General features: G+C 42.0%; 2 protein-coding genes and 1 long non-coding RNA gene across 4 annotated transcripts in view; 2 read left to right on the top strand and 1 right to left on the bottom strand.

Annotated features, from left to right (window-relative positions):
- Positions 1-270: 270 nt before the first annotated feature.
- LOC309526646 lies at positions 271-27,714 on the bottom strand. 2 transcript variants are annotated; one of them, XR_014216779.1, is made up of 4 exons: positions 25,559-27,714; positions 23,998-24,073; positions 20,808-22,439; positions 271-544 (listed from the first exon to the last, which is right to left on the bottom strand). It is a non-coding gene; the product is annotated as an uncharacterized lncRNA (long non-coding RNA). The 2 variants fall into 2 exon arrangements; XR_014216780.1 differs by lacking the exon at positions 271-544 and having other exon boundaries at positions 18,501-22,439.
- On the top strand, positions 4,585-9,233 carry HOXC8 (homeobox C8). Its single transcript, XM_082212883.1, has 2 exons — positions 4,585-5,683; positions 7,343-9,233. The coding sequence occupies exons 1-2, from the start codon at positions 5,248-5,250 to the stop codon at positions 7,633-7,635; spliced, it is 729 nt and encodes a 242-aa protein (XP_082069009.1). The 5' UTR covers positions 4,585-5,247; the 3' UTR covers positions 7,636-9,233.
- HOXC4 (homeobox C4) overlaps positions 14,945-27,715 on the top strand; it is a 48,613-nt gene continuing 35,842 nt past the window's right edge. The window contains exons 1-2 of the mRNA XM_082212825.1: positions 14,945-14,962; positions 15,469-15,582. Of these exons, the coding sequence (XP_082068951.1) occupies positions 14,960-14,962; positions 15,469-15,582 (117 nt within the window). The 5' untranslated portion in view covers positions 14,945-14,959. The remainder of the gene's footprint in view (positions 14,963-15,468; positions 15,583-27,715) is intronic.

The following is a 27,715-nucleotide window of genomic DNA, read 5'->3' as shown; positions in this document are numbered from 1 at the left end:
GCTTACGAAGGCGAAAGGAGCTTTTACACACACACACACACACACACACACACACACACACACCTGATTGGCGGAAGAGAATCGCTAACAAAATCTGTTTTTGCCTTCATCCGCTGATGTTCTTCAAGGTACAGCCGGGGGTGTGGGTGGAGGGGGGGCAGAGATTCAGGATGAGCAAGAACATTGCTAAAAGCCAACCTTCCACCCAGTGATGACCGTTTATTATTTCCCCACTTTTTAAAGTTCCCGAGCAGTAATCATGATAATAATTACGATAACTACTATGGCAATTGTTTTTAGATTTGTGCGTCTGTGGTGAGGGAGAACAAAAAGGAAACAATCTCCATAATCTATCTCTCTCTCTTCATTTCTCTCTCTCCTTCTGTCTACCACCACCTCGGTGACAGACTTGCGGCCCACCGAGAGGCCGTTTTATTAACTTTGATCCTTCACCATGCTTGTAGAACCTTCCAGTTCCACCAGACCTCATTTTCAAGATTACTAAAGATGCAGTCTCTTTCACCTTTCTCTCTCCCTCTCCCACCTCTCCCTCCCTCCTTCACCCCACCCCTACCCTGACAGACTTCAGCAGGGCTGAACTCCCATTGGAGCTAATGGGGACGAAAAGAATGTAAGTTATGCTTCCTTTGTCTCCATAAGACTGTTGTTCTCCTCTCTCCCCCTCCCCGCCTCCCATTGCTTTCTTCTGACTTGCTTTGTGTGCGGTTTTAATGGAAGAATACAGTTATAGTTCATGTGCAAGTCTTCTGCCAAAAATCCAGGATGATGCTTGGTGTGCGTGTGTGTGTGTGTGTGTTTGTGTGTGATATATGTATGTGTGTAAACACACACACACACACATTTCAGAGTCAGATAGAGTCCTGCTCTTTGCAAGTTTACTCAAAAGTCAGCTCCCACTGAACACAATGGCGCTTGCTCTCAAGTAAAAGTGCATAGGATTGTAGCCTTAGCATCGGAGAAGATCAAATCGTTCACTTGTGTTTCAAATTCTGTCCAGGCTTCCAGTCCAAAGGAGTCGCTTCGCCAGGCGTGGTTAGCGCACTATTTTCTAAACAAAGACAAGATTCCAGCAACACCACCTTTTTCCTGCAGATGCCTTCTTCTCTGTGAATTCTTCATATTTTTGTGTTTATGCACACTCTATCTATCTATCTATCTATCTATCTATCTAGTAATGTATATGTGTGTGAAACAGAAAGGGCTCTCATCTTCAGCTTAAAAAACGTCTCCTTTGTAGTCGACACAAAAAGGACAGGATACAGCAGCTTTGAAAGCAACCCATAGGTACATTTCCGCAGCCCAAAAATGCCAGTTTTACAGCTCTGTTTGTCTCACTGCTGGGTGCACTGAATAGAATTGAACAAAACAGGACCACAGAACCGGCTAGACGTCTGGCCTTAATTGTTTTATGGTTTAAATAAGGTGGGTGCTCTTCTCTTTGAAACCGGATTATTGGAATGTTTTGTCTACCAGCAACAAACAACAGACGCGCACACACACATACACCCCCATTATAGCCCCCCCTTTCCTTGGCAGAGGAAGGAGAGATAGGGGGCATGCGGGGGGGTGCCTTTTAAAACTGGGAGCGGCGTGAGGTGGGGGAGGTTAGCAGGAGAGATGATAGAAACTGCTGCATTTTGCTTGCGTACGGACTGTGTGTCCATGTGCACGCGCATGTGTGTGCACTGTTGTCGTTGTTATGGTGATGGGTATTTTTAGGGTTTGTGGAGGGAGGGGGAACATGAAAAATGGGGAAATGTCCTGCCATTATTACAACACACACACGATTATGTATATAAAACCACCCAAATCTGATTTCAGTCCCTTATTGACTGAATGATGGATGCAGATCTTGATCATCACATTCGATATGTTTTTATTCACCCCACGTTATGTAAAATCAGATTTTGTTTCGTTTTTTTCCTTTTGGACATAAGTGGATGCATGGTACTGGAGGGGAATGGGGGTTGTAAAAAGAGCGCGGTGATTGATGATGGGAGATCTTTCTCCATTTCTGTTTTGTTTTTGTTTTTTTTTTTTTTTGTAACTGAAAGGTTATGTTTTGAAGACGCGTGCCTTGGGGAGAGCTGGCGCAAGATGGCGCTGTTGCTCAATCTTAGAAGCGATTAGCTGATTTCCTTACAAAGCCTGCAGTTCGCACCTTTAGGCCTCTCAGAGATTGTAAGAAAAACAGACCTCAAGAAATAAGTATATACAACGCCTCTCACCTGAGACTCCCGGCTATGGTTTGCAAAATAATGTAAATTCTGAGTTGGAGCAGAAACACGCTTTTTCTTATTTAACTGAACCTTTTAGATACAATAAATGTTGAAAATGGATTTGCATAGCTCTCCACAATCATAGACGCAATACATATATGCAGTGAAAAAAGGAATATTCAGTTCATCGACAGCTTGTCAAATATATCAATCCTCTGCCAGAAAAATCTATTTTATGTGTTTTTCTTTATTAAAGTCAAGATACAGTTGAATTAAGAAAAGCGATCACATTTTAAGTAGCAGAAGCTTTGTGTATGGAATAAGAACAGTACGTTTTGAAAATAAAGATAAGAACCACAGTGGACAACACAATCGGTTATACCACGCTAGTTATGAAATATTGTAGTTCGCACGCGCGCACACACACATATACATGTAAAACTCCACCATGAACAAGAAGCTTGGCGTTTTCTATGCATCTTATATGACAAAATGATGATTTTCTTCCAATAAAAGAACTGTATCTAGCGGAAGTGTATCAAAATACTTTTCTACGTGAAGATTATCGGTCTCGTCGCTGCATTTTCCTCTGTTGACTCTCACAAATGCCTCTATTTTCTTCCTTTATGTCCTAGTTCAGTTGCAAATGCTATTTTTTCATTCTTTAATTTTTTAAAAAAGATCTGCATGGTGGATGATTTTGGAAAACATTTCACCAACTTTCTGCCTTTCCATCAGCTGCTTAAAAATGTTCAAGAACATGTACGGTAAAACCTGAATTTACATGTCCTGACACTGAACACATTTCAATAAGGGGAAGCTTTGGTCACTGGAATTTTAAAACTCGGAAGCAATATTGATCACTGTCCTTGAGCAAGAATCCTATTGACTCTGAGCCGTATCTGCCAATTAAGCGAAGGTCTAACCCATTCAGTTGTTACATGTGTTGGAAAGAAAGAAAGAATCTATTTATTTTATTTGGTAAGCCTTGGTTAAGTCTTGCCCTCCTCCTTTGTTGGGAGAGGGGAGAAATTACAACCTGGGGACAGACTTTTGTTGTTGAAATTAGACAAAGGAAAGTAAGAAGTAAGGCTATATAAGTTAACAAAGGTGGGGGGAGGCAAAATATGTCCATTGATTTGTTTCCAAGAGTGTTTTACGGTTTTGTACGCATTAGAACAGTTGGGATTTCCTCAATTCTGGTTTTCTCCACCCTCTGAAATTCATTTACTTGCCATTTTCTGGGGAAAGGGAGGGGGAGGGAGAAAGAAGAAACCCAGTAAGAGATTTTGAGAGGGGAGAAGGGGATTGCTGATGAGTTTATGAAAGGGCCATGGGAACAGCTAATTTATAGAAGTGTGCCTGATTCTTGTCTTATTTAAGAAGCTCCCCCCCCCTCCGCCAGCCTCGCAAAGAAAGAAAGAAACCAGCCCAGGAAATATTAATTTGCAAAGTTTAGAAGAAGGGGAAAGCTGCTGGTTTTATGCTTCTGTTTAATAGCCTGGGTTCTTTAATGCAGTCGTAAAAAAGAATGTGCAGCCTCCCAACCGAAAGTATTCAGCCAATGGTCACTCTGGAGTGGAGAAAGTATATGGGGGGGGCAGGAGAGATGTTTGCAATACATGGATACTACATACGACTACATGCATAAGACATGCGAACAATTACCCACCGTTTGGTAAAAGCGACGTGGGTAGGTAGATAGATCCTACATTCTGCCACACTAGAAAAAAAAACCCAGGAAACCTTCATATCCTGTGGACCTTCTGTCTCCCTCCTCCCCACTTTCCCAACTACTTGGACGAGACATTTCCTGTGGGCAGGGGATACTTATTTCCTTCAAATGACGCCTTCCAGTTATTTTGCAGATGGAAAGATTCAACCATTGGTCCAAAGACAAAAAGAAAATATAAACATATTATTTCTACAATCTTTATTTGTTTAAAAAGCACACACACACCAAAAAATACATAGAAAGGGCATTTATAGCCAGCTAAGATACTCTAGGCTCCCTATGTTCTTTTCCTCAGTCTCTCTCTCTGTGTTTTAAAAGAAGGGTTTTCTCTCCCCCCCCCCGCTAATCATAACACCCCCTAAGAGTGACAGACACATAAATAAGGACAGTTCCATTGCTAGAGTTGGGGAGGGGATTGAGTTTTGGAGGGGGGGTTCCCCCTTGATTGTCATCATAATAAGGCCTCCTGAAGCTACCCGGTGTTTATTTCTGCCCCTCCCCCCAAAATTGATCCGGGTTGGCGTTTTATACCTATTACCTGTTGAAGTAACCTAAATTGACCTCGCTGGCGCATGTATTTGCTCAGATAAGTGAAGAGGCTCCGTAGCATGGGGGGGGGGAGAGAAAAGGAGCACCTAAGGGTATTACTGCGCACCTTTCATAACCCTGCTCCATTCACTAGATATGAGGGTGTATGTTGTGTGTGCGTGTGTGTGTTTTCTCTCTTCCCCCTATCCTCCTTCTGAGGGCTGATTATTTCACCTCCCCGTCACCCCACGAACCCCCCGATTTCCTTGTCATTTTCTTCCTAGCCTGTCTTGGTGTGGTGGATTGATGAATCCAGATCGCGTGTGAGAGCAAGCGAAAGAGAGAGAGAGAGAGAAAGAGAGAGAGAGAGAGAGCGCCTCACCACCGGGATTTTGAGGAATTTGCCTGTGGTGTTAAAGGGAAGGGAAGAAGTAAGAGAAACTGAGAGAGAGCTCTACCTATCGACGGATATAAGAGAAGTCAAGAGCATTAGGCATAAGCAGCCATACCCACTCAGGCACTATGAAACGTCTTTGAGAGAGCGAGAGAGCGCGCGCATTAAAAAAAAAAAAAAAGGAGGCACAACCAGCCACTAACCAGGACTTTGCAGAGTCCAGAGAGAGCGAGAGCGAGCGTCCTTAGCACTGATCTCTTTATAGAATTAAAGACTTTTTTTTTTTTTTTTTTTGGTGGTGGTGGTTGGTGGTAAAAGGTTGGTTTCGTCCTTCCTTTCATGCGAGAGCCATGAGTTCCTACTTTGTAAATCCTCTTTTCTCCAAGTACAAAGGCGGCGAGTCTCTGGAACCAACTTACTACGATTGCAGATTTCCACAAAGTGTAAGCAGAAGCCATGCTCTCGTGTACGGTCCGGGCACCACGGCTCCCGGCTTCCAACACCCTTCACACCACGTCCAAGAGTTCTTCCACCACGGAACCTCCAGCATCTCCAACTCGGGATACCAGCAAAATCCTTGCGCCCTGGCGTGCCACGGAGACGCTTCTAAATTCTATGGATACGAAGCCCTACCCAGGCAATCGCTTTATGGTGCCCAGCAAGAGGCGGCCGTGGTACAATATCCTGACTGTAAATCCTCTTCCAACAGTAACTCTAGCGAGGGACAAGGGCATTTAAATCAAAATTCTTCTCCCAGTCTCATGTTCCCATGGATGAGACCTCACGGTTAGGACCATTTTTTTTCTCCTTCCTCCTTAAATGTGTTCTTTTCTATTTAAGCAGAGAAAGAAAGAAAGGGTTTTAGGGAACGGGGGGAGGGCGGGGGGGAATCTGTATTTTGGAGAGACAGGCAAAGGCAGATAGATAAATAGTGGGGTTGGTTGCAAGAATGTTTCTTCTTCCTGTTTCGGGAGGGGGTATATATATATATATATATATATATATATATATATATATATATATATATGGTAAACAAGGCTGGAGCTGGCTTTAAAAGGCAATAAGGTGATTTCTGGGTTTAAATCACAATAAAGTAAAACTTTTTAAAAAATAGCTTGCCTCCAGGAGAGCAGTAAGATACAGCTCCCACGAGGTTATTAGCATGTTGATAATACGATGTCCCCCCTCTCTAAAAATGTCATATAGCTTTTGCTAACTGTTTGACGTCTTGGGCTAAAAGGTGAGCTTTAATAATAATAAAATATCGCTGGAGATCATTTGAATATTTCGAGAGATCTTTAATATTTAAAGTGTAAACTTTGAAGGGCAACTTTGTTCACAATTTTTGGTTTTAAGGAAAAGACTTAAGAACACTTAGAGATGATGGTGATGATGGTGGTGGTGATAATAATAATAATAACAACAACAACAATAATAATGGTGACAGTAGCAGTAACGACTCTACAAATTGCTGTATTAAAAGTAACTTTACTGAAAGGAGCAGTGCCAAAATGCCCACAGAATTCTCTAATACTCTGCTCTGCACAAGTTTCACCCTCTTAGAATGTGGCTCAGAAGGCTTTTTAATTCAAAACACATGAAGACTCATTTGTTTGTTTTTAACTGGGAAATTAAAGGACAGCTTTAGCTATAACCCCCCTTCTTTAAAACACAGTTGTGTAAAGATGTCTCAGAAAGGCTTCAGATCAGACATATAACACGGAGCAGAAGATTAGAAGTTATTGTTATGATTGACGATTCTGACTTCCAGGCAAACCTCTAATAAAAATCTCGATAATAAAAAAATGGGGGAGGGATGGTTGTTGTTGTTTAAAAACAACAACAGCAACAACAACAACAACAGCAATCTCGTATGTAAAAGATAACACTATATACACACGGTGGTATTTTACTATAATTATTGTTGCTGGGTTGGCTTTGAGTGCCTTTTCAACGTTTGTATATATGTTGCTACAGCCATGCATATGGATGCCTAAATAGACACACAGAAAGCAGCAGCAGAGTCCAACCCACCCACCCCCAAAAAATTAAAACTGAAAGAAACTGTAGTGGAATACCTATCCTGAGGGTTACTAAGGAAAACCGAGAAACAAGGAAGTATTTTTTTTTAAGTGCATTTGCACTAGGAAGTCAAAAGTAAATTTTGCACACAGACAGGGGAGGAGGAGGGGAAGGAATGGGTGGCAGGAGGTCTCCCTTGGAACTCCGATTCCTAAGGTAATTTTATTTCAATATATGTTTTCTTCCATTTGACTGTTGGAATGCTAGAAGGGGCTGTAGGAGGTGGGAGACAGACAGTGGCGAGGGGAGTGGGTGGGTGGGAAGTGGTCTGTTGTCATTAGGAGACATGAAGGCAGAATCAAAGCGAAGAGAAGAGAAGAGACCCTAACAAGTTATTTGTTGTTGTTGTTGCCTGTTCAACAGCTCCCGGAAGGCGCAGTGGCAGGCAGACTTACAGCCGGTATCAGACCTTGGAGCTAGAGAAGGAGTTCCTCTTCAACCCCTATTTGACACGGAAGCGGCGTATAGAGGTCTCTCACGCCCTGGGACTGACAGAGAGGCAAGTCAAGATCTGGTTCCAGAATAGGAGGATGAAATGGAAGAAAGAGAACAACAAGGATAAACTCCCAGGAGCCAGGGACGAGGAGAAGACGGAGGAGGAAACTAACGAGGAAGAGGAAAAAGAAGAAGAGGAAAAAGAAGAAAGCAAGGACTGATCTCTCCCAGCTCCTTGAAGTCCTCGTTTTATGGCAGATGATAAATCGAGATGTTTACGACGGTCATTCGCTTTTATAGAGTATAGAATGGAGAGACTCACACACAACAGTAACTACCTGTCAAAAGAGTTGTAGCTCCCCCTTTTTATTGTCATAGGACTTCCCTTAGTTCCCCCCTTCCTTATAGCAGCATTTTTTAAAAATAATAATAATAATTTTAACTTTTTAAAAACAAAAACATTTTTTTGTGTTTGGCTTCCAGTGAAATTACTATAGAACAGGACTGACTTACAGATCCAGTCCTAAACCCAGCACTATCTATTTCCAGACGAATGGACCTCTTCGCCATCACCACCACCAGCAGTGACCCCACCCCCTTCCACTCCTTGCTTTCTTCTAGTTGTCAGCAAATACAAGGATCTTATATATTTATTTGGGATAGGAAGGACTCCTATTTCTTCTCGACCAGGTTTAACCACCTCCCCAAGTTTAATAATATAAAAGGTAAAGAGAGGGAGGGAATGTATGAAAACGCTTTATGCTTAGTCTTAACTTTAAAACAAACAAACATCCCTATCTACCTATGTGCTCTTCCATGCCAAGGTTCATTTCTTATTTTTAACTTTTAGCTGTGTCAATCAATAGCTACTAAAGGACAATTTCTTCTTGGAAGATGGAGGCTTGGCACATGCCTGAAGACAGCACCACATGCTTATTAGTTATCTATGAATTTATCTGTATGTTGTGTCTACCTATATACGCCCTGCGGTTTGGCAGGAAAAAGCTATAGCATTAGGCATTTTGGCTTGGAAGGAAGCCCCAGCCAAATCAATGGGACTTACGTTTGAGGAAACATGCTTAGGATAGCTGTGAAGGACACGGAACCACCTAATGAATTCTCTGGGTGTTGTTTACTATATTACTCGTGTGAGCGCTCGAAATTCTTAACATACTACCTAATGGGAAACCTGCAATAATCATCTATTAGCAACAAGGTGGGGGCTTACACATACTTAAAATAAAAAATAAAAAACTTGTTCGAATCATTTTAAAGAGGAGTTGTGTATTGCCCTAATGCAAGCTACTAAGTAGCAGAAAATAATAATAATAATGAAAAAGAAAAAAGAAAAAAAGAAAAATACAAAAAACACATTGTAATGTATCTTATCACTACCTATAGAAGGAGTCATGCTTTGAAAGTATTTGTAACGCGGTTTTGTTGTCGTATGTTGCTGCTTATTTTCTCTTGGAAAAAAATAATTCCCAACAACTGAAACTGCCTAGATAAGAACGCACAGTATTGTATTATTTTATTGTGCTTATAATGTAGTTTAGGACTTAAATTGCACTGAATGTATAGTTATCTATTTGTCTTGACTTATCTGTTAATGCAACATGCTCGAATTACACACACACACACTCTCACACACACAAAAACATACACACTTGTCATTGTTTTATGTAAGCCATCGTTCTCTGCGTGTTCAAAACTCTGAATGTAGCAATTTCTGCCAGAAATCCAATTCTGGCGACCGTGGATTTGTATTGTATACGTGAGTCATTACGTAAATAAACAATAAAAATTGAGGGGAAGAAAAGGATTGTGGCTTCTTGAGCAGTGTGCCAGTTCTTTAAATCCACATCCACTGACTCAGGAGGTCTTGGCAGAAGCCCCTGGACGATTCATACGTTCAAGTTACTTAACAGTTCAAAACCAAGACTCAGGCTTTTCACTTCCAAAGAAACGAGGCGTTACGTTAACACGTTCACAGACTAGGGTTAAGAGCCTTAAGTACGTTGGCTTGGAATGCCACGGAGATCCGTGGAACTTGGTGTCACTTCAGGATTAGCCTCAAGACAGCAACTGGGTAAACAAAGAGAGGAGGCGAAACTCCTTCCGTCATGACCGTCAGTTCACTGCTGGTGCTATGAATTCACACGAGAAGATCTCTTAGGCTGAACTCCTCAAGACACCTACTGGGGAGTAAGTCCCATTCAATATACAGAGGCTCGCCCTCCGCCTAACAGACGCGTTACAAAGATTCACTCCCCACCTTCGCCTAAATTGAGCTTTGCGTTCTGTTGCTAACCTCCAAATTTCTGCCTCTACTAGTATATTACTTCTTGCTATGCTATAAAGTATAACAGTGGTTCTCTTTAGCTTCTTACGTTTTTAAAGCATATCAACAGCGACACTCTTCCTTCCACTGGCATTCACTGAAAATGTCATAGTTCGCCATTTCACACCTAATATTTTGTGGTGTATGTGTGCGAAAGTGTGCAAAGACGGAAATAGCTGGAAGGAATCCGTGTGTCTCACGTCCCTGTCCATATCTACATTATGAAACGACTGGAAGGAGACATAATGGAGACATTAAAAGGGGGCTTTGCGATGAGCTGGTACTTATTCATTTATAAGAAATACTTTGTTCAGGAGCACAATCAGCAAACTGGAGGAACACCCTGAATATTTTTCCATTGTGTGAATGTACGCAAAACACACGTTGCTTGACAAAATAATACTGGCAAACATGTTTATTTTCTCTCTTTCTTACTCACACATGCAGAGAGATTGTGTGTGTGTGTGTGTGTGTGTGTGTGTGTGTGTGTGTACATACACATATACAGGCGCACACACAATATTGAGAGGGCGAGTAGGTATTCCTAGAATATTATTATATCTGGCCTGCGGTGAAATGGACTTCATCCCGCAATGGCATTTGGTATGAAAATGGACAGGTTGTTTACACTGATACCCCAGATAAGGCATTGCAAGATTCCTAAAATACATCCTGGCTTAGTAAACTGAATCTGGAAAAGATACTGGGAGGCTGAGAACATTCTTAACTTCCAAAAACTAACACTGAAGTCTTTAAATATTTAAATAACTGAAGTGTGTGTGTGTGTGTGTGTGTGTGAGAGAGAGAGAGAGAGAGAGAGAGAGAGAGAGAGAGACGTGCTGGACACTGCAGAAAACAATTGTACAAGGGGAAATACAGTGTGATGTCTATTTACGTCGGATCCATGAATTCCTACTTCAGCGTTTTTTTATTATTTCATTGGAGTGTTGCATATTTGTCTTTAGGGTTCTGGAAAAGATAGTGGCTATGCAGGAATATTCAGTGCATTATCCGAAGGTGCTTGTTTGGATGCGACAAGGAACTGTTGAACCTGACATAATATTTGAAGCCGACTGCAGGTTGCGTCCAGGGGAACAATCTTCTCCAAACATAAAAGCACCGTCCTTTATAGCATAATGCAGGCTTCCGCGGTGATAAATGTAGGGTGCCTATGATTCTTTTCAAAATTCTAGTTAGGAGTGTGTTTAGGAGGGGAGAGAGGACCATTTGATTGACTGTGTACAATACTACACACATGCATAGTAAAGACAGACTTTTGCACCAGCTGATAGAATTCATACCCACAATACCAAGTCGCCGCTCTTGCCCAGGCATAGATGTGTACACGCCTATTATTATTAAATGGCGTATTCTTGAGTGGACACTCTCAAGACTTCATCAATTCCGCCTGCTCATTGCAAGGGACCGACAATAAAGCTTTGCCATTGTGTAGACTTTATGAGGCTGCAGAATAGAAAGGTAAGTCCATTGTGTTACTCATCATAACTAGGGGAAGGCCAGACCTGCCTTAAGGCGAGATTTAGACATCTATCTATATCTATCTCTATCTATCTCTATCTATCTATCTATCTATCTATCTATCTATCTATCTATCTATCTATCTATCATCATCATCTTCTGAGTTGGGTTGTCTCGTGGTAATATCTAATATAATGGCGACTTTTCCTACAGCGGATTACAGAAGTTTAAAGCGCGGCGGATCCACACATTTTAAAGCAAAGCTTGGGAGCATCTTATCATCTTCTGAACTAAGTCCACAGTGTTCCCTTTCGAGAATCATTCTCTGCACAACCCGCACCAACCCATCTCTTGTCCCCAAAGGGGAAGTGGCCGGATAAACTACTTTTACAGAGATTTGAAGTAGATTCAAGAAGAGGCGAGAAAACTTAATTTCAAAATAAGGGAATTAAAAGGGCGTGGGGTGGGGGGAGAGAGAGTGAGAGAGAACAAAAAAGAAAAAGAAGAGAAAAGAAAAGAAAAAAGAGCTGTATCTGCACTCTATCCATCATATTTAAGTCCATGTTCTTAAGTGGTTTGATTTGAAGGAATCTCCCAAACGATACTTATCTATCATAGGGTTAGAAGTTAAATTATTGGAATTGCTAGGCAAAGCTGTTACATTTGGGGTGGGGCGGTGGTGGAAATGATTATGGCTTATAGTCAATACACAACAAAGTCGCGTCTTTAGATGACATGCATTTAGTATATATATATATATAGTAATCACTTCATAATTTCCAAAGGGAGACAAAAAAGAGACAGGGAAAAGGCCATTTTTACGAGGCGAAGTAATTTGAAAGAAGATAATGCTCTTCACAAAGTGGCTTATTCGGAAATGATCATTACTTCAATATTACCGAAATGAGTTTCACCCACCCGCCTGGAGTAAGAAATATCATCCTATTCTGCATTTTTTTTTATTAGCCAATCAAAATTCCTTCAAATCTCCATTTGTGATTTGTGAAAAATAGAAATCCACGAAAAAGCTGCACTGGAGCATATTGCTCATTTTCTCTTAATTTATTATTCTAATCACAGCAGCCGTTACATGATAATGCATCCATTAAGCGGGCGGGGGTATATGTGTTGGAGGTGGGTGGGGTTTAGAATACTTTTCCATTCGAGACTTGGAAATGTACACAAATGATATTTCATACACGTACCCAAAAGTTTGGAGGCCTAAGTTTTCAGGCAGAGGTTGAGAATAGCCTGAATGAATGAAAGAAAAAAGTTCCCAAGGTAAAGTCGGGAAAGTAATTTTGCTTTCTCTATCTTTCTTCGCATTCTCTCTCTCTCTCCCGCTTTCTCTTTCCTTCCTTCCTGCCTTTTAGCATTCCCTCTCAATTTCAAGTTACTAATTTAGCGTCCCCACCCTCCTAGGAAAAGTTCGGAGAGCTTCCCCTCCACCTCTGGCAACCCGATGCGAGGTAAAATCCGCAGAGCACCTAAACCAGTGAAACGTGTCTCCAGCCTCAGGAGAGGCGGAATGCGGAATAAGATACAAAAGAGAGGGAGGGAAGGAAATGTATCCAACCTCTTTCTCCGCAACACTCGAAAACGTGCAGCACAGGTTATGCTTTTGCTGCAAGATAAAATTTCCTGTTCCCTTTATGGACCCTTTTCTCCCGAGAAAACGGGGAGCCCATTGTCTCCAGAGCCACTGTTGTGACGGTTCCTTCCTCGTCGTAACTTTTAACTACCTGTTATAAAATTTATTGGCGGTTTGTAAAGTGAAAAAAGTAATTTCCCTTCCGTCCGGTTGGATTACATCCTATAATGTGGGGTTTCGGGAGCCCCCCCGCCGCCGCCGCCCCAGACAGACACGCACTCGAACATAGACTGGAGAAACGCGTTCCACACAACCCTTCCCCACCCCTGAAAATTTTCGAAATACAAAAAAAGAGAGAGGAGAAAAGTTAGCTGCCATGCGGAATAAAAATTTATATGTGGGTGCAATCCGATCCCATTAAAATCCATTGGAATGCAGGTAAAGCCTGACAGATATTAGGATAGGAGGTAGCTGCCGAAATATCTCTCCACCCCAATTTCCATTTCGCCCCAAGGTTATGACTTACTTCTATGGGGCAGCATGTTCAGACAGCAATGATAATATATTCCAGACTTATCTATCTGTCTGTCTGTCTATCATCTATCTATCTATCTATCTATCTATCTATCTATCTATCTATCTATCCAATCTGTCTCTATCATGTATCTATGTATAATTATATTATCGCTTATTCTATACGTATTAAGAAGGAAAAATTATTCTTTGCGGTTTCTCAGATTTCCCCCCAGAATTATTATTTTCCTCTAACTATATGGCCCCATAATCTCCATCTTGTAATACTAATATTAATGCGCGTCTGGGAAAGTGAAACTGAAAAAGGGCGTCGAAGTCTGTGATCAAATATTAAGAAATTCTGCCGGTCCTTGGGTGGACTGATGTGTTTAATGTACATCCTTATTGTAAGTCAGATTCCGCTACTTTTGAAAAGGTCACATTTTCGGGAGCCTCTCTTTATAGACTTGAAGTGCACCAAGAAGACCAGTTGTCCCATTAAAAACCAAAACGGGGGGAGGAAGGCTGTTTGTTGATTTATTTATAGTTAGGGGGGAACCCCGATCTATCTCCCAGTTAAGACCAAGTCTTTAGCCCCAAACCCTTGAGGTCCCACTGAATGTGGATTGGGGTTGGAGCCGGGAGAAAAGTCCCTTGGACTGATTCAGATGATATCTAGGTTCTAGAACAGTGAAAAGGTGGGTGTTATGGACATGGAAAGGATGGAGTTTGCAAGTATCAAAAAGGAGTCACCTTTTGCTTTCGGGAAAAGGGTCCGCTAGGAGTTAAACACGGGTCTAGGGGACCGGGGTTGTAAATAAACTCCTCTTCCATACACACACACATACGTGTGTCTGAGGGAGACTGTGAGTGAGTGTGTGTACACATTTATCGCCTTTTAAAAAATTGTATATTCACGTTGCATTTCCCACCAGTGAACTGGCTTGATTAAAGGTGCAATATGGGAACTGGAAAAATCAGTGGCAGCGTGGCCATATGGGTTGCCCCTTGAATAAGCAAATAAGAGCCAGAAGCGAAACAAGAAGCAAATTAGCAGCAATAATAGAAAGAGTAGCATTGCCCGATGAACGCCAGCGTTGTAGTCTTCCCCTGTCTCCGCCCCTTCGCATATTAGCTGGTTCGTGTGTGTGTGTGTGGTGTTTTTTTTTAAAAAAAGAAATGAATAAATAGACTTAAAACAAAGCTTTTACTCCTACTCCGTCAGATCTCTCCAAATGAATTCTGGTTAGAATATATTTTAATGAGTGTGTGTGTATGTGTGTGTGTGTGTGAGAGAGAGAATGTATATATATATATATATATCCACACGCAGACATATATATACACACATGTAAATATATGGAAAGAGTAATTCTATAAACATGGCGACAGAGAAGAGCATTTGCACTCGTCACAAAAATGCAACGCATTCTTGGTTGTTTGCAGAAAATTTACAGCTGAGCAATAAAAGTTTACGACTGAATCACAAGTTGGATTGGCCACAGGAAGTCATGTGGACTCCATCCATGAACGTGAACTTTTTATTGTGGTTTCTCTTATGACTCTTTCGCAGTAGTCCTTCCTTTAACAGTCCAAGCAGTGCCAGTGAAACGGGGGTACGATGGTATCTGTATTTTTTCCTTTTAATTATTATTAGTATTTTTTTCTGGTGGTGGTAGTGGAGGGGGTGGGGGGAGGAATCTCGAATTGTCTCTGTTCTTTTCCCTCCCTCCCTCCCTTCTTTTTTTCTTTTTTTCTTTCTCCCTTTCTTTCCTTTGGGGTTGGAATTGTTGGTTGCTCTGGGCATTTTAGGAATAATGAGTTTACTGCTGCGGCTGGTTGCCTCCTCCCATTCTCCACCCCTAGGGGCAAAACGCAACACATTTCCTTGGGAGGATGCAAAGACGAGGGGGACAAGGAGTTGTAAATACCTTTATTTTATTTTATTTTTAAGGGGGAGGGAGGGGGAAGAGATTCTAGCCCCGTCTTCTCTCCTGACCCCCAAGTTAAAAAAAAATACAGAAGAAGACTATTTTATTTTTTGGTTTATTTTCTGTCTATCCTTCCCCCCACCCCCACTCTTTTTTGTTTTGTTTTGTTTTGTTTCTCTTTTTTAATATTTCTGTGGAGCTGAACACAGCGTCAGCGGAACAGAAAAGAGGCAGAAGAGAGAGAGAGGAAGGGGAGAGAGAGAGAGAAGGAAAGAGAGAGAGAGAGAGAGAGAGGAAGGGGAAAGAGAATCTGGTAAGTGTTCCCTTATTGGCTAAAATGTGTAACTAATGATCCATGGCGATGGGTGTTAAAGATAATGATGCATCGTTTTCGCGAAGCAGACGGAAAGAGGGGTGTAGCCTGGTTATGACAGAATATGATCAGGAAGGATCGGCGCAAATGTGGTTAATTCGGGGGAGGAGGGAGGGGGGCGAACGGTTTGCTAGTGGTGATGTCACTGCGGTCTGGTTTGCTGGAGACAGAGGATGCCGGCTGCAGTCTGACTCCCCTTTACAATGGTGCAGTGTTTTACTGGGGTGGGGAGGATGGCGGGAGGGCTGGGATGGAAGCGCCCTCGCGGGGGGGTGGGGGGAGGAACACAGCGGCGAGAAAGCGCCTGTGGTCGTAGAGTCCAGTAGTTAAAGTCAATGAGAGTATCCGGATCCAGCATCAGATTGGTCCCCAAGGCCATTGAATCCATTTAATTATTATCATCGTTATTTAAAAAGTTTCTAGCGTGCGCGGATTTTGTTTTTGTTTTTTGTTTTTTAAAAAAGAGATAAACAACAGTGACAACTTTTCTTAAGAGCAATTGAGCGCAGCTAGTACTTCAAGCACATGCGCAGTGTGCGCTCTCATCCAGGAAACGGGAGGAACTGGTGTACAGCAAGAAAGTAGCCAAGCAAACAGGAGTGCCATTTTTAATGAGCAATTATGAGCTTGCTGTGTTTGTTGTGAAGCAGGAGGCGCCTTACCTTTCCACTCTCCCCCCCCCCAACACATGGTTCCGATTGGCTCTTCGGAAAGCTTATATATTTTAAGACTATATTTAGGAGTTGACCGGTCCGCCCCATTTGAGAGTGTGTTTCTCTGTGTCAGTCTCAGGCCTCCCCCGCCCCTCCGGGAAAGGTGCAGTCCAATCTAGCAAAGCATGAATCCTGACTTTATTTCTCTCTCTCTATAATTTGATGGCTGTTTAAAGAGTTTAAGAAATAAACTGCATTGTTTGGGTGTGCCATGTCAACATTTTACGGCGTGGAGCGTGTATTCCAGTGCTTGTCTGTTGTGTTGTAACGTTGATGAAGAGGTTTTCCTTCCAACATGTTAGCAGAGAACATGGGGATTTTTTTTTTTACATATTTCCCTTTCTAGAGTCCACACACACACACACACTACACCGGTCCAACAAAATGCATTATACCCCTATCAATATGATTATGGATGTGTATCTTCCCGAGATTTTCCTCAGTTAATGTGGGTGCAAACTGCATTCCAATTAGTAAATCATCATCATCATCATCATCATCATCATCATCAGAAGCAAATAATAACAAAACGGACGACGAGGCTGTCGACAAAAGGGTGGGGGAAGGGAACAAAGACCCAGGTCCCTTACTGAATTTATTCTAAATCCATTCCCCCTTTGCCCATGCTCATAAACATATAGAAATTCAAATCTTTGGGAAGGGCACCCTGTTCGCCTCCCGCTTGCAAGGCCCTTCAGCTAGATTCCTCAATGAAATATTTAACACATTCTGCATCCAGGTTTATAAAAGGCCTCGCCCGCGATAGCGTTTTGCCACTGAACACACACACACACACACACACACACTGCACGTTGCTTTTTGAGGGGACTTCTAATGAAACGCGTTCTAATTGGATTGCTTGCTGCAATATGTGTGCTGCAATGAATGACTATTGTTTATAAAAGTGGCACACGCACCAAAAAAACACCCAAATAACATCTGTGGGGTGGTGTTAAATCTGATCAAATACATCCGATGGCGCCAGCCATTTTATTCTTAAGGAAAGCAAGAGCGAAGGCAGCGCATCCACGAGCCTTCCTGGGGGTTCTGTAAACAAAAGGAGCCCCAAACTGGTAAGTGGGAAGTGCGTATGTCATGTCTGTGCATAGAAGGAGCCGCACATTCTAGACGCCTGTGTCTCCCATTTTGCTTTGGGGAGTCGGATTTCTGGTGGGGGGGGTGATGGGGTTGCGGGGATACAGTTTGGGATACGGTTGCTGGACAGTGCGGGCTGCGCGTTTACTCGGGAGTCAGTCAGTTTAGTCTGCAATCGCGCCTCGAGGGGCCAGTAAACCCCACCGTAGTCCATAGGAATGCGTTGCTCGCTTTCTAAATGCGCTTCCTATTGGGCGTGTGGAAGAAAGCCAGGTGGCTTACTTGCAGGTAAATGGGTTTAGGAGTGGCGGTAACGAACCAAGGTACGCCCTCCCCCCGATTAGCTTGGGTGAATATTTATATATGCGGTGGGTCCCTTTACTGACGGCAAAGGAGGTCGCAATAAGGACCTTAAAAAAAATAAAAAATGATCAGGCAATGGTTATTTGAACCACATGGTTGCCGGGCTGTCGTTGTCGTCGTCCCCCCTTCCTTTCCTCCTCTCGTTGTTTCTGGAGTTAGGACGTGTTTTTGTGCTGGTTGAAGAGATATGAATCCCTTTCGATATTTGCCTGTTGTCCAATGTTATTTGCTGTGCCTTTTCCTTTAGCCTTCTGCAACAACCACCCTCTTCTCTCTCCCAGGATTGCCCATACAATACACATTTTAATGTATTGATTTAGTCTTTAAACTGACATATTGCCGTTGTTCATAAACTCAGAACGTTGGAGCTCATCTAAAAGGAGGGAATATAAGAAAAACTGATTTATATTCCCTGCACTTTACAGACCAAACGAGAAGAAATGAATGGCTCATTTTATCTATAACATCACCATAGACGAGGGATCATAGTGAACGTTTCCAGGCATTATTGACACACAGGTCCAGGAAAGGGGGCGGGGGGGGGGAGAGACAGACTGCATCCAGGAGCAAAATCCGATACTGCGATAGTTAACGTTGGCCCCCGCACGTAGCTTTTAATCCTTGGTGCGTGTCATAAACAGGGCAGTAAATGTGAAAATTGAAAACCACAAATGTGACACGGTAATATAAATCACACACATATATATTTATTAAGGGGAACGAGTGCCATAATAAAAACAATTGGAAGAACATTACAATTTTACAACAACTGCAATATCAATAATACATTTCTTTACAGCAGCAAAACCGTATCAACAACAATAAAAGCAACCACCACTATCTATGTACCTATTTTTCAACATAGAAAGAGAGAAACGGGGCGGGGGGGAGGGAAGCAGCGGCTGGAGCTGGGGGTGAGAGTGGGAAAGGAAAAAACATAACGAGAGAAACTTTTTTTTTTTTAATGACAACCTCAGTAACTGTCGTAATAATGCACCCTGAAATCGTGTAATATATACCAATTTACATTTCATTTAGGAGAGAGTGCAGCGAGGCTGGCGGTGTGCGCATGAGCAGCTGGGAGTTGGGGGGAATACGTACAATTAGGATTGCTTAAATCAGTGTTCAAAGTTTTTAAACATAAAATAAAATAGCCGAAGTAGGCGGCCACGTTGCTTAGAATAAATATGGTCTGGCTGCAAAGTAGCAGCTGCTAAGCCCTGACCTTGTTTATGAAAAGGATAGGGCGAGTTGGGAGAGAACTTCACTTTTCAATGATTTTGTTGTATGTGCCTCTGGTTTTTAATTTTCATTTTAATTGCGTCTGGGACTTGGCTTCCTACATTTTACATTTTAGCACGCTTTGTACTGTATTGGCCTGCGGAATTGAGAGGCTGTCTTGGGGCCTGTGGTGATGCGGATATTTTCCGGACCTTCCCTTAAGTGGCAAACGTATTTAAGCTCCATGAGTTACAATGAGAGATTATTTATGCACGTGCTTAATTAACTCTGGCTTTGAAATCAGTAGGTGTTGAACGTTCCTCACTTTCCCCGGATCGTGTCCATACATTTGTGTGATGCATTTTTTATTTGTAAAAATGGGGCTGGCTGAAATAAACAAAAACTTTACACAGGCTTTTTTTTAAAAAAGGGGGGGGAGACTGGGTCTTAAGGCCAAAGTTAAAAATAAAATAAAATCACGTCCCAGAAGCAAAAGGGAGAGAAAGTTACATTTTGAAGGGGGAAATGCGGGGGAGGGGGGGAGAGACATTGATGGACGAAAGAATGGTACCTGTGAGTCAAAAGACTACGTGGTCTAATATATAATATGTGATATAATATGTTATTATATGTCTCACGTACATATGAGATATGGGGCGTTTGTGTGCGTGCATGTACATTTCAACATAGCAGACACCGGTCTCTTGCAGAGTGCAACGAAATATCATAATTTCAGCATCACATCCAGTTATTTGGTTGAACTGAAATGTGCCGCCCTGAGGACGGGTTATCTTCAGTCGGATGCCAGGAAATCTGGGGGCGCGGTCGGTTCTGTGTTTATATTTTATATGCTGTTCTGCATAACTGTTCCTGTACCGTGGAGGGAAGTTGTGGATATAGAGGATTAAAAAAACGAGAAAGCACGTGACAGTTTTGATTCCTGGAATTCCTGATCAGATCTACTGGATCCACTGGCGTTTCTTGAGGTTCATCTAATGAACACAGGGCAATTTACTGTTGCTGTGGGTGAGGTTGTGCAGTACACCCCGCTGTCCTGACTGTATAAAATAAACGTGTCGTGAGAAAGGGAACCCACAAGGCAATAAAACGTAGCGGGTGCAATCCAGCTCCGTGAAAACCCGCTGGATTTTCTGCCGTTGATTTCGATGAGATTTGTGCGTTTGCCACTAGACACAAGCTGAACTGCGTTTAGCGTGACCCCAACTTTGGCGCAAGGCCGCCTCCTGTTTTCCCAATAAATTAACAGCAGGTAATAGGTTTAGACCGTCCGGATTTAAATCGAAACAGAAAGGCCTATAAGGCGAGCCAGACCTTCTTAAACGTAGTACAGTAAATAGGAAAGACATTCTGCTGGTTTTAACTGCAGTGGATTTCATGAAACGTGGAGAGGATCGGAGTTTTCCTCCAGCAAAAGACCACGGCGGTGGTCAACCCTTGAAAGTAAACTCCGCCGGTACTAATGAGACTTTACTACCTAGTCTATCATGTTGTTCGGGTAGAGCAGGGTTCAATTTTTTACATTCCATGTTCTCCTTGATTTAAGCAATCACGGACGTTGCCTGAGCTTATGCGCACGCTCACCTTTCTCTCTACGTAGCCTTTTAAATAGGGGTCCTATTTTTGTCTCCCCTACCGTCCCTTTCTTTTAATTGCTGCTTTCTTTTTGTTTACTTGTTTTGTATACTGCCACCAAGTGACTGAAACTTGGCAAGCCAACAATTTTGCAATTTGGCCTCTCTCTCTCTCTCCCACCTCCCCATCGCACTTTTGTAGGATGGGTGCGAGAAAGCTAAGGGGGCGCGCACACACGCGCGCACACCAAAATAATAACGCTATTTCACGACTGGAGAGTCAAAATGCTTGGGAGAAAGAGAGGGGGGGAGAGGACGACTGTTGTGCCATAAAGGCAGGAATCTCAGGGTCTTTTACTACTTCCAAGCGACGACAGTCTCCTCCCCTCCGTTCCTGTTGCTGCCTCGTAAACAAGCCCCCCCTTTGCGCTGGTTGGACAGTTTAGAACTTTTAAAAAGTTTGGTCTCTTCAAAGCTATTTGGAAGTAGGCTGTTTGAGGGGTTGAATTGGACATTCGGTGGAAGTTCCTCGGTGGCTTCTTCTGTTGCTGTTTGAGGCGGCAATCTCCCTCCCTCTTTCCCCCCCTCTCTCCCCCCCCCTTCATTTGAGAAGGCTGAGTTTTAAATCACTTCCAGTGTTCATGCATTCATAAAAATAGATAAGGCCCGTCAGCTGGATGACGCCACTCCCGCCCCCACTCCTGGGGGGGGGGCAGAGAGAGAAAATGAGTGTATTTAAGCAGTTCCAAAAATACTAAACTGTCGCCCCATTAAAAGTTACGCAAACGGATTGCATTTCCCAAAGTGCAACAAATATTGCCTCTCCAAATATGTAGCTTAATAGCGACCAGCTTTTTAAACACACACACACCATTAAGGCAACTAATACTGTGTCCTGACTTATTATTTATTTTATTTTCTTCTCCCCCTTCTTGTTCTTCTTCTTCCTGGCGTCCTGAGATTAATTTTTCCTTCTCCCCCACCCCCATGTGCAAACAATAAAATGAAATAAGAACTCATAGATAATGACAACCATTCCTCATCATTGAATTATTCTTCCTGAACGTATTAAAATCGTATTCTTCTTTGTTTAATCTCTTCGCGGGCGTAAGTAGTTGCTTATATCCATATTTTATGTTGCTCTATAATATCACGCTTTATAATTTTTAAGCCGGTAGCTATTCTCCATGACAACTCGACGTGACGTCACGACCGCAACTCTCTTGAATGTCAAAAAGGAAGGAGGGAGGGGGGTCATTGTAGGGAACATTTCCGTGCCATAAAACGGAGTAATCCAAGTCAACCATAAAAGTTCTCTAAACTGAACATCCTTTGGTGAAGTTTGCAGGGCTATCCGACCGTAATAGACATTACACAGTAGCAAGCGGAGAAGAAAACTCAGGGAGGGGGGGGAGACTCTTAATTGGCCCAATCACCCAATAATATCTTTACCTCCTGTACTGTCATCATAGGGACACATCATATAGTTTCAAAAATCCCATTGAATATTACAGGGAATAAACAGGGATAAAGAAAAGGAAAATTCGATATAACTTCTAAGTTGGACAAGCTGTCAGTTTCCGCCGCTGCCTCCTAACCCCGTTACCTTGGACCTTTGCTGATTCAGAGGGGGGGGGGACTCTTTAATTGGCCAAGACTTAACTTATAGAACTATAGTGGTGGTGAGGGACGTGGGGTGCGGACAGATACAGAAGCAACGTAGTTACTTGAAAATGATTGACCAACGTGAAGTTCCGTTTATAGGAGGCCGGAAGGTTTCCAGTGCTGGAAAGCGGGGGCTCCACCAAGATATCTAGAATGAAAGAAAAACAGACAGATAAATAAGTGCATACATGCACGCATGCATACAACAACCTATCAACAACTAAATAAATAAGAGAGACACATAACACAGCGTGTATAAGTTAAGGCGTCCACAACAGGTTGACTTGGGGGAGAGGGCGGGGTCTACGTAAATGCCTAATAACGTCAGAAAAGAACTTGAATCTTAATAAAGTGCGGGTCCCCATTTATTTCAAACGATATTGAGCCCATTCCTCTCCCCACCTCCCACCCGTTATTTTCCCTATCTTAGACGTGTGTTTTGACACTTTGCAGAATTCCCACCAACACCACCCCATGATAAATCGTAGCCCTCCATTCACCCCCAAACCCTACAAACGCATATATCTGCCCCCCAGTTTGAAGCCATTAGAATTCATTTCCAGCAATACCATTTGGGTTATGACATTTCCAGTATATGTGTGTGTGTGTGTGTGTGTGTGTGTGTGTGTGTGTGTGTGTAACACCCCCTTGGGCTTTTTTTGTTGGTTTGATGGGATTCCTCACCTCCCCCAGCCCACATGCGGCAGATCCTACGGAGTGGGGTGGCTGCGTGGGGCAGCAACCCGAGATTCCTGAAAACAGAAAGTTATAAACGGCTTTTTCATTAGTCATGGAGCCATAGCAGTAAGACCACAAACAAATCAGGACTTGCACTTTTTCTCCCTTGCAGCCAAGAATATTGCAGGCCGAACCGCAGAAGCGGTGCTTATGTGACAAGACGTAGGGTGGGCGGATGTTTTTCGAAGGATGCAGGGCAAAAGCAAGACAAAATGCAGAAAGGGAGAAACCCCCGATTGTTATTATTGCTAATTATTGACAATAAGAATTATTTCCATGGAAGGTAAATTTCTCCAACTCTTCCCTTTCTGCGTATTTTAAAATTATTATTTTTTCGTCGACCACTTTAGTATAAAGTTTAAGTAATGTCATGACACAAACTGGGTGAAAACTCTGAGCGAAACTAGCAGTCCGAAAGTTAAGATTATCAAGATGTGATTACTGTAACAGAAAGGACGACTCAAAACAATGCAAACGCATCGGTCAGGCGCATTTGACTCCTGACATTTACGCGCCACAAATATTGCTTTTTTCTTTTCTTTTCTGTCTTCTTCTCATTATCATCATCCTCATTATTATTATTTAGTTATTTACGGGCAGAGGGAACATTTGATTAAGAAGGTTATTCTGTAGGAGCAGGAATAACTGGAGTGCAAGCGCTCTAAATAAATAATTACAAGGCAAGAAGCTCTAGCCTGCAATAACTGTCAAGTCTAAAAAGGCCGAGATAACATATATAAGGTGAGATCAGCTGAAATTAGATATCCAGTTAAAGGTACCACGTGGATTTAAGTATAACACCTTAAAAATGCGTGTTTATTGCTCGCAAAATTACTGGCCTCGTTGTCTGCTTATGTCGTTCTGTTCTGCTTATCTCTCTTTCTTCTGTTTTCCATACTGCTCCATACACAAATACTTTTAAAAACAAAACAAAGGTAAAAGCAAATCGCCAAGTGTGGCTGTCTTACTTTTGAAATGCATGCGTTGCACGAGAAACAAATACGCTCCATCTACACAGATCCAAGACCAATTTGCCTCTTCATCCTATAAATGGTACACAAATGAGGACATAGCTATAGATTCTGGAAGTCTATACATAGATATAACTACACGTTATAAACAAGCCCGCGCGTGTTTTCTGAGCGGTGTGTGTTTAGGGGGGGGGGGAGTTCTTATCAATCTATCAGGGAATAATAAACTATTCCAGACAAGAGTGCAAGCTAATCCAACACATGAACAGTAAACAAACGTATTTGACCCAGGGCAACTTTGGTTGCATATTTAAAGCTAACCAGACACAACCTGCATTTATGAATAAGCAGTTTTCTACACCTAGGCAACAGACTGGGTGAGAATTTGTGAAGCGCTCTCTCTCTCTCCCCCCCCCCCCCACTTCTTCCACTTGCATTAACGGTCTCAGATGAAAACCCTTGCCATTAACGCCCAAGAAAAATCCACTCTCCTCTCGAAACAAACAAACAAATGAGTAAACAAACGCTTCCGAATTTGCATTCCGAATCACACGACAGGATCAGAATCTGACAAAATTTTACTTGGACTGCAAGAGAGAGGGGAGCCAACGATAGCTCTTGCTTCCTTTCCACAATTAGTGGGGATGGAAAACACATGTGTGGAGTGTGCATTTTTGAAGCTTTCCTCTAAATCAGTTCATCAATTCGCTAATTAAAACGGAGAGAGAGAATGAGAGAGAGGGAGTGTGTTCTAACGAAGCATATTTTTCTTCTTTAACCTCGGTGTGGGGGTAAAATCCGGGGGTAAAAACACAAAAAAGAAAACAGCCTTATGAGCGAATGGATGTTATTGCAGCTTTCTGTGAGCTCTTTAACTCCAGGGGGCGGGGAGGGGGGGGAGAGACCCCAACTGCTATACAAGAACTACTCCAGGACCTGCGCATATTTTCACTGCTGTGTAGCAGTTTTAATAAAACATCTGTTCTTGCTTCTGCTGATGAGTTTACATAATTGTTTGCAGACCAATTTAACCAGAAAAAGTCCTACACATTTCCCTGTGTTGTTTTCTTTTTCGTAAAGGGGGGGAGGGAAGAGTCGTCTCCTTTGATCAAACACATTATAAGAACCTTAATAATAACTTCTCCCCATATATATATATGTATGTAACACTAAAATTTTAGGAATGTAACTACTAGAACGCTGAGTCTAGTATATATACAAATTTTCCAGCGTCTTCTTTCTCCCCATCCAACCAACACTTAAGAAAGGTTCTATGTTGAGTTTCTTCGCGCCAGCTGTTTTCTCTTCCCTATAATTCGACCAGACTTCTAGGTCTTCTCTTCTGTTTAGAAAAGTAATAAAACACTTCACTTTCTCCACTCGAAATCACTTGGTACTCAACAGATCCCTCCAAAAGAGCTCTCTAGGACTTCTGCACGCCACCCCTCCAAACCCCAGCCCCTTTGCATTTGCAACCATCCCAGAAATTTTAAGGGTCTGAGATAAGGATTATTATAACACTAGAACAATGAATATACTTTTGGTGAATCGAACCTACCAAGAAAGACGGTCTTCTTCTTTTTCTCTTGCTCATTCCCACACACCTTGAAGTTCTATTACTTTTAATGTAGTCTTAATCTACACTGAAGTATTTTTTGAGATACTATCCCATCTAAACACAAACACACGAGGGGGGGGAGGAGTCTCTCTGTGTTTGTGTGTATTATCTAACTCCCATTAAAGGAGAAAGGAAAATATCTACCTTCTATCAGTTCAGATTGATTGTGCATGGAAACCTACACACACACACACAGAATGACTTTGAAAACTAGTGATATTAATTGCTTGCAGTTACCATGAGCTTCACTGAGCTCTGCTTGTCTGCCTGTCTCTGTTTATCTACTGACCTACCAACCTACCTACACGTACAGACACATTGGTTGCATTGTTATGTATATCTCTAAGTGTGTGTGTACTGGGGTAATGTTTGGGCCCTTTTCTTCCCTCTCCCATTCTCCTAGTGATTGTATCTCTCTGCCTATGGATTATCCGGTATAATGTGCTAAATAGCTGGGAAGCCTAAGGAAAGCAAATACTATTTTCAAAATCGGCATGCTAGTAAATTTGTCATGTGTACCAGCCTTAAATGTGTACACGTTGGGATGAGAACTGCTGCAGGATGGAAACGCCATGTCCATTTAATAGGGAGGGATGCAGGCTATAAGCTTAATAACAAGCTACACACACTCTTGCTTTCTTTTTATGCACCCTGATTTATTTTTTTAAGAAACTTTATTTTTTTCATACTGACACTCAAGGAACGCTTAACGTTATACAAGATGAATACTTCAGCCCTCTTTTTGTCAGTTGCAGTCTCGTTTATGGTTTTATTACTACCATTGATTACTTTGCTTTGTTGCACAGAGGAAAAAGATCATAAAATCCTTTGGCATCCGGGTTCCACTTAGAGCAGGGGTGTGTGTGTGTAGCGGGGGGTATGTGCTCCCCTTCTTTCCCAACTAAAACCTTCATCCAAAAGAGGAATGTTAGAAGTATTGATTCATTACGACCAAACACAATGAGAAATATTCCAAGCTTTCCAGAAAATCGACTGGTTCTACCTTTAAAATCACTAAACAAAAGCTTCCTAACATGCCCATGGAAATAAGGCCAGTGTTTCTTAGTCCTAATTGAATTTTTAAATAGCAAGCCAATGGAATGATGTAGGAGTCTTGCTATATTTACAGATCAGCAGGTATATTTTACTTTTAAGGAACAATTTATGGCACTGGATTGAAATTAAAATTAGATTAGCTGTCTTCATTTCAATTAGTGTGTCGGTGCAAATCCACCAGAGGAGTAGAATGTAATCCACTCTCTAATCTAACTAAATATTTCAAGGGAAGTTTTCCAATCAGCTACAAATATCTGGAGTCGTAAATTTTTTTCTTCCTTTCTCTACCTCTTTCTGTTTTTGCAAACGTAAACACGAGGGGTTCTTTCTAGCAAACACCATTCCAAATGCAAAGGTAATGCTTTGGGGGGATGTTGATATTGCAAATGTAAACATTGCCATAGCAGTCTCTAGCTCTGAAAAATGACAAAGCAAATATTCAATAGAGAAACATACAAATGTGCTGCTGCTGCTTCTTTTTAATTCTAATCTGGACTCTGAATTTTGATTATATATATATATATATATATATATATATATATAGCAACATCCCACCATCCTGGAAAGTTCTTCAAATTCCAGAGTACAGGAATGCTCTAAAAGATACAGTATCTGCCCAGCTGTCACCTGGTCTCCTCTCCTTGCTTTCAAAATTATAAAGAGCACAAGCACTTGATTCCACATTTATTGACCAACAGTAAATTAGTGGAGGAAAAGAAAATTTATGGTTTAATATTTTATGCACACTTGAGATTTATGACTATAATTTCTGAGCTATTTGGTTGCTAGGTATTAAGGAAGCATTTTCAACAGAATAAATATCCTGATTCCTGATCTCCATAACCATTTGCCTTTTCTTTTCTTTTAAAAAAATCACCTAAAGCTCTATTTGGGTTGTGAAATTTAAAGAAGAAGTCTTTCTTTCTTTCTTTCTTTCTTTCTTTCTTTCTTTCTTTCTTTCTTTCTTTCTTTCTTTCTTTCTTTCTTTCTTTCTGTGCCCCTCCCTCTTCATCCCTCTCCCACTCCCTCCCCCGAACCATA

The sequence above is a fragment of the Podarcis vaucheri genome (assembly GCF_965113315.1).
Source record: "Podarcis vaucheri genome assembly, chromosome: 2".
NCBI lineage: Eukaryota > Metazoa > Chordata > Lepidosauria > Squamata > Lacertidae > Podarcis > Podarcis vaucheri.
The sequence above is the reverse complement of the archived record's forward strand: the minus strand, read 5'-3'. Positions and strand labels throughout refer to the sequence as shown.